The 7,656-nt window shown below is 31.8% G+C and overlaps 1 protein-coding gene across 2 annotated transcripts; it reads left to right on the plus strand.

The window, feature by feature from the left end:
- The first annotated feature begins 1,386 nt into the window (after positions 1–1,386).
- Positions 1,387–7,335, plus strand: LOC142614960 (uncharacterized). 2 transcript variants are annotated; one of them, XM_075787607.1, is made up of 7 exons: positions 1,387–1,564; positions 1,732–1,822; positions 2,897–2,980; positions 4,544–4,583; positions 5,349–5,417; positions 5,547–5,656; positions 6,843–7,335. In XM_075787607.1, exons 1-7 carry the CDS (start codon positions 1,417–1,419, stop codon positions 6,976–6,978), a joined length of 678 nt encoding a protein of 225 aa, XP_075643722.1. In that variant the 5' UTR covers positions 1,387–1,416; the 3' UTR covers positions 6,979–7,335. The 2 variants fall into 2 exon arrangements, with proteins under 2 accessions (XP_075643722.1, XP_075643724.1); XM_075787609.1 differs by having other exon boundaries at positions 1,388–1,561.
- The last annotated feature ends 321 nt before the right edge of the window (positions 7,336–7,656 follow it).

Raw genomic sequence — 7,656 nt, forward strand, 5'->3', positions numbered from 1 at the left:
CAAAATAACACAAAGAATAAGTAAAATAAATACACAAGTTTCATTTCTACACAATATCAACATCTCAAAACATATAACAAAATTACAAATGTCTTATTGGATACATAGAACAAACTTACAAATGCCTTAATAGATAACTAATTTGACAAAAAATAAAAGCATATAAGAAATTTATAATTTTGAAAACTAATTTTATAATCTATTATCACTTGTGGTTAGCACTCTCTTTCAATTTGAGAATATACATTAAAGTTAAATTGTTTACTTATTTATACATAGTCTCTTTTATGAATATCATGTCATTGTTAAGCAACACACACTTTAGGAAATATCATAATTTATTTTGAAATGCTGTTTATTTTAGATATGAATTGTTAAAAAACTAGGCCTAAGCATTCATAATTTATGCTAATTTCATTGATACTTTGGTTTCAATCTTTTCACACTAATGAATGTTTTTCATTTATGTCTATAATTTTAAATATATGTTTTTAACTTTACTGTAACCAGATTATCTTGGCATGTACTTTATTATTTGATATCTAAAAATCTTTACTCATTACATATTGTCTCAGCCATTCATCTTTCAATTCATTTGTATGCAGTTATGTAAAACTCTCAATTGTTTCCTTAAAGCCCATAACAAACAATTAAATCAATATTGTCTTAATTTAATTTAATTTTTTTACTAACAAAAAATTTAAAAAAAATGGTTCGGGTCATGGGTCGGATTGACCTGCAAAAAAAAAGGGATCAGGTCACGGGTAGCTTACTTTTACTTCGGGTCAAACAATTTGAGTTTAGGTCGGGTCAGGTTAGGAAATTCTGACCCGTTTTGCCATGTTTACTTAGAATTGATTGTTCAATGCTAGCCAATTCAATACATCTTTTTTTCTTTTTTTCATGTCACATTAATTATAATAATGTGTTTAGAGCTGTATGAGTTTATTTTTTTTAGATGTGAGTAGTTTCCTCGCCTCTCATGTACTGTAAATGACCTAAAATACTAACTAGAAATTTCAAACATAGGACTTCAAGAATTTCATAAGGTCTTAGATGTGTGTAGTCTTCTCATCTCACACACTTACGTAATATCTTGAATTTTATAAGGTTTTAGTAACCAATAGACCTTAATCTAGGTCTCTTCGAGTATTTGATCGGAGGTTTAAAGGAAACTAACCCCTTTGAGATTAGCTTAGTAGACCTTAGGAGTTAAAAAGGATACATGTCTAAGTATATTCCCAAATTTCTCAGAAGTAATACCCTCAAAAATAAATATTTATAAAAAAATAAAAACTATAAAAAAAAAAAAGCCAAAAAAAGAAAAAAAAGAACAATTCAACTGACCTTACCGACCGCACCTATGTATAAAATGCGGAATGGAGCAGCAAACGCCACGTCGTGTGCCATGAAGCCATGAGAATCTCCTCTTCCGTAGCTTCTTCTTCTTCTGCATATTTCCTGAAAGCCTCTTACTCTCATTGTTTTCGGAAGCAGTTCAGAGCTTCTTTAGCTACCAACAAAATCTCGGATCAATCCACCATGGAGAAACACTCACAAGGTAGTGAGTAACTTGTCAAATTAGTTTTCATTCAAACCATTTCTGCTTCCTTTTTTTGGGTTTCTTTCTTTCTTTTGAAACTTGCTTTCTTTCTTCTTTTTTTTGCCTTTGTAAATATGAATTTTTTGACCGTTCATATGCTTTAATTGTGGGGTTTTGAAACAATACAGATCAGGTAGATGAAGTGTGTTCCAAGGAAGCATGCGACTTCAAGTCAAGAAAACACAATTCTGATGCTATCATTCCTCACATTCTGCACCTGTGAGTTTCTCTCTTTCTCTCTCTCTCTCACACACACACACGACCAAGTTTAAACTTTAGATTGCTAAAATTATCTGGGACTTGCTATATTACCCAAGAACAGCTTGAATATATACAGAGAGTTGAGTTCAAGACACACTTGTAACTTTTAAGTTATGTACATCATCTAATAACATTTAATTAAACTAAAATTTTGAAAATCCCACAATTAGATTACTTAATCTCTATGTTCTTAACATGTTTGCAAAATTTCAAGAGGATCAAGTGTCAATAATTGTCATTTATTGATTATTTAAATCTCAAGGTTTTGTATTTTAAAATTATGCGTAAGAGATGAGTTTTTAGATTAACATCGATTGGCACGGAATTTGGCACGTAGAGATCATGTAATCTAATATAACTAAAAAGTTATTAGGTGGGGTAATATTTCTTAAAGCTACACTAAGTGTGTCTTGAACCAAATACTTATACATTACAATGTGTTTACTGTTCTCTCCTGCTCCTGGTTCTCTCTCTTGCATAGTGGAGCAATTTATTGTGAAGTACCAATGCTAACGGATCAGTGTAGTAATTGATATGTTGGTCTAAATAAAAAACGGTTTTCATCAAATAAAATAAGAAAGGGTTGTCAAGGTGTGGCTACAATTAAGCAATCAATTCGTTGTTCAGGTTGGAGTTGAATCATGTTAGGTTGATGGTTTTAGTTTTCCATTTGGGCTTTGCAAGCCTACACATTTAGAGCGCATTGCACTGTGATTTTAGTGCTAACAGAATGTTGATGCTAACACCTAAATGTGTTCAATACAATTATAGAAATTTGATGGTTATAGAATGCCCTGATGTTTTCCATTCATAAGCAAATTTTATTTGCTGCAAAACCCATCACTTATGATTTATTTATTTTTTGGTCGGTAAGGTATACATGTTCTAAATGGGTCTTGATCTCAAAATCTCACTCTCCACTCCATTGTTAGAAGAGGATAGAAATGTCATTTGTGCTAGAGCTCATTGTCTTCAAAACACATTACTTATTATTGCACAAGTTTGATGAGAATTTTGCAATTGATTTTTCAGTTATGGATCTTGTGCAACACCTCAGGACTTTGAAATCTACGCTCACAATGCTTCTTTTGAGGATCCACTCATGTGTGCTAATGGGTAGGTATTGGCTTAAATTAGTTTATATTGAAAAGAAATATGAGCTCAATGATTTATACACCAAAATTATGCTATTCAGTGGATAGTCATTTCCTCAGATTAAAAACTTAATGTGATGAAAATTCAATGGCACCTTTAAGTGTATGTATCAATTCAGCTAGTAATTGTGAAAAATTTCTGAAAGATAGAACAATTTTATAAAAAGATCGCATCCTAGTGAGATTGAAATTAAAGATACCTAAGTCACCGTAGTTGAACCTTTTCCATGTGCAATAAGTTTGCTACTCTTCATTTTAATAGATCTGGCCTTTGTTTTTCATCTGGTTCCTTTGAAGTGTCTTTGCTGCTGAATGGAACGGTATGCCATTTTGTTGGAAATTTTAGGGAGCTTTAGTTATTTTTATGTATTGCAATAAAAATATGTTGTTACACTGATATATTTACTGGAAAATGGCATCTTGAACGCTGGAATCTGCTTTTCAACATATTTCTAGTGCCAGAATTGTTATATCAGTTTTCTTAAATCGTTGTGCTGCTGTCACAAGCTTTTTCAGTTTTTGACACTATTTGCACTAGTAGTTTATTCCCATAAATTAGAACCTTTAATTAAAATGAGGGATGCGGTTAGCTGTTGGTACTATGGAAAGGATTCTTTGTTCTGTTTTTTTTGTTTTTTTGGAAGACAATTTAGAACATTTTCTTCTTTCAATACACATTGATATGATTTTGAAATTGTGTCTGTGTCAATCATTACTGCCACCATTGATTTGATGATTTCCACTATGGTGCAACATCTCCAATCATACAACATAGGCCCAATAAATTTCTGTTTTCTGTTGGAGGTGCTATTGCCCATTTTATTTGTGTTTTTATGATGCAGCACTTTGAATGTGAAACTCTTGAGCTGTTTCTAGTTGGAGGTCATATTACCAGTTGGTGCATGGATCTTGTTTCTAGCAAAAATTTTCTCGTCATTTTGCAATCAATATTCTATCGAATCTATATGAAAAAATAGATTGTTACTTCCAAATTGTTTGAATAAGTTGCTTCTTTTAAAATTTTCACTTTCAGTCTATTATTGAACTGATTCTGTAGGAATTGTGTAATAGTTAGAAAACAGATTCCAATCTTTTACCCCAAATAATTTAAATACATGCATTTAAGATATGAAGGATTCTTATTTTAATATATTGAAAGCCCTTTTTCACTCTTTCACATGCTAAGGGATTAAAAGAATAAGGATTAGACTAATTAATTTGCTTCAAAGCCTATACTGTTTCTACTACTAGAATTCAATTCTCTATGATGTTTTGGATATTTATATTTTCTGAAAAAAAGAAAAAGATAATGAGCTATGTCTCAATTTCCAGTCAATATTTGATGTATTGCATTGGATCATCAAAATTCTTCTTATTCTTATGGATTTATTAAAATTCTTCTTATTCTTATTGACAAAGACGTAGTCTGTCTTACATAATTTATTACTTGGTATCATTGATTACTCTGATGCTTACTTCCATGACGTAGTCTGTCTTACATAATTTATATTTATTGATTTTGCAGGATGAAGCAGATAAAATCAGCATTCTACTCACTTTCCAAGGTTTGATTTTTATGTCTGTATTGGTTACTGGTTTGCGTCTTTTCAAACATCGTGTATTTGAAGCCTATGTTTTCAACTTAATCAGGATGTTCAGTTGTGGAAATTTTATATTTGAAAACTGTTACAAATATATATTTGAAATTGAAAAACAATAGTTTTCCAATACAATTACTGTTGTTTGGCTTTGTTCTTCTGTCTCATGGCCAACATTGGAAGTAGCCCCTTGCCATATGATCATGTCTATTATGTAGATACAACATGCATAAATAATTATAGTTGAACATTTTGTTTTTATAGCATTTACTTACAACTATACTTAAAATGCATTTACAGTTTACTAAAACTGCTAGTTTTATATAGTGATAGTACGGTTGCTTGAAACATTGTTTGATAATCCAAGCACAGTAGATTCTTAGATGGTGCTCAGTGAATGCCCCAGTGTTTGCATATATATGCTGCTACTACAGTTGAAGTAATATGATGTATGAGATGAATGTGAAGTTTATCTCAAGCCTATAGATCGCCATGAAATAGCATTGGTACAATGGGAAAGTATTATATTGACAAGGAAGTTGTTGACCTTAAACATGGAGAACAAAAGATACATAATTGAATATTTTACCATCTTCTTGTTCAAATGTAACAGAAGTGAGAATTTTAACATCTTTGATGTTCCTTACAAACTAAATCTTATCTTGTTTTAGCCATTTATTCTTTGGTATTGTCCAATTTTTGACTGATTAGGTTCTTCCCCATGACTTCCAGGTCTTTAGTGAATCAAGAATTGTGGAGTATAGCATCAAAGAAAATGTAATTTCACCAGGAAAGCAAGAGGTTAAAAATTTCATTTGCTACTCCCATCAATTTATTTATTTATTTTCTAGTTTCTAGTATTCTATTTGGGTTGTCCTTATATATATATATATATATATATTTTTTTTAAATCCATGTGTTTAAATACAGATATTAATTGACAACAAGCAACACTACAAGTTCTTGGGGAAAGAGATAGATATCATATCACTCATCAAGTTGCATGTTGTTGATGGGAAAGTTGTTCGCCATGAAGATTGGTATGTGCTTAAGTTCTTCATTGTTGCTGTGTTCCATTCAGTCACTATTATATATTGATTTCAAATAACACCCTTAAAACATTAGGTGTATATGAAACACACTCTCCTTGACAGCTAATACTTTTCTGGTCATCCTTTCTCTAACTGTGTTGTAAAGTGATACATTCTTTTGACGACTTTTCTTGTATACTTGGAACTCATTTCTGTCATGTAAATTTGGGTCATTTAACAGCAAATAATGGTTCAAACAAATTGGATAGAATGAAGGAAGCAACTAATTAGGGTATTTTTCTATGATCTTTGTTAGACATAAGAGGACTGCACTTGCTACGCAATTCAATTCATAGAAATCAGCATGTACGAATTTTATGAGGATCCCTTTTTCTTTTTCTTTTTTTTCTTTTTTTTGGGCCGTGATAGAAAAGACAGATGTCTTATACCCAAAATCTATATTAATACATTTGAATTTCTAGCTTTTTTTTTTTTTTTTGAATTTTTTTTCCTGAATAGAAATTATGATTTAAGTTTCAAATACATGGGTAGTTTCCCACCCATGAAGTTGGGTTGCCTGGGAATGAATCTATTACACATGCTAGTTTTCTATTTGGTACATATGAAATTATTGTCTGTCTATTCTGATGTCTCTTAAACAACTTGCTGTACTTTTCTGAACTTTAAACCAAGCCACTGTGTACCATACCCTGACTGGTTAATTTTTATAAAATCTGAGAAACTGCAAGTGTTGAAATGTTTTTGAAATTAGGAAGTTAGATTCAAATTTATACCATCCACTTAGGTTATAGAATACTAGAATAAGTAGCTAATAAGTTCTAATGTGAAAAATAATACTTATTGGACTATCTATAAAACTAGAAAGCATGAGATTTCGGTCTGGGTTGTAGTGCAGCTATGTAGAGCATGATATAACACTGTGGACAAAGTACTCTATGTCTGGGACTCAAGGTTGTAAAATCACAAAAGTAAATATGTTTGGCATATATTCTCATTATATCTCCCCAATGGACTTTAATTCAAATGGAACCTCCTCTTTGGTAGAGCAATGTGGCCTTTGAAAATGTTGTTCAAGACAAAATAAAAAAAAATAAAAATAAAAATCTTTTCTTAATGTTATTTACATTTCTATTGGTCAGATAGCTATGTGAAATTCTGAATAATATGTTCATAGGTGGGACAAGAAGCCTATTTGGAATAGGGAGACCTCAAAGCTGCCACTTGTTGGTCGAATTGCAGAAGTGACTCGCAAGGGTTCAATGCTGGTAACTCATGCAATTATGAGGTTTGGGAAGGATCCAACCAATTAAACTCACTCTTGAAACCAAAAACAATGGACTATGATCTGCTCCTGCTTTTGCATATGGGTCGTGGTTGTTGGTTCTGGCTGATACTTCTCTACAAGCCAATTCATTGTGCATGTAGTTTGTGGCTTAGGATAGGTATGCAGGCTTTAATCAAACATAGTTTAATTATATCTGCTTGATAACAGATTAGCTTGTGAGTAATTGAACACTTGAGGGTGTTCACTCATTCGCCACCAAGCTTTCCTTTTTATTACAGTTTGCCGTGTATAGGAATTTGTTAATTTTTGAAAGAATAAATAACTCTGTACCCTCACAAGGCACATTGAAACTATGTAATAATAAATCTATAGTTATCTGTTATGGAGGTAGCTCTTGCATGCAGTGGCCATTTTGCAGAACGGATTAGCATTCTGTGATTTGTTCATCTTTTGTTGCTTGCAAATATTTCGATGACATAAGGTAACCTATAACATAGTTATGATGCACTAATTCAAAAGGATAAGTGGTTTCTTTTCTTGATATCTCTTTAACTCTTTTTTTTCCCCCTCTCATTGTCAGCATATATATAGCACGTTTTATGTTGTACAAGTTTTAGCATAGCCCTTGATTGTGACCTGAATCAAGGCATCTCAATCGTTTTTGATTCAAGCATTATTAAGGCATCATAGGTCAACTATCATT

Source organism: Castanea sativa, chromosome 11 (genome assembly GCF_040712315.1).
Source record: "Castanea sativa cultivar Marrone di Chiusa Pesio chromosome 11, ASM4071231v1".
NCBI lineage: Eukaryota > Viridiplantae > Streptophyta > Magnoliopsida > Fagales > Fagaceae > Castanea > Castanea sativa.

What these genes read in the sequence shown, in the direction of transcription:
- LOC142614960 (XM_075787607.1), top strand. Translation starts at nt 1,417, where the DNA reads ATGAGAATCTCCTCTTCCGTAGCTTCTTCTTCTTCTGCATATTTCCTG. An exon ending in ATTCCTCACATTCTGCACCT is followed by an intron (nt 1,823 to 2,896) that starts GTGAGTTTCTCT and finishes TTGATTTTTCAG; the next exon opens with TTATGGATCTTGTGCAACAC. An exon ending in TTTCACCAGGAAAGCAAGAG is followed by an intron (nt 5,418 to 5,546) that starts GTTAAAAATTTC and finishes GTTTAAATACAG; the next exon opens with ATATTAATTGACAACAAGCA.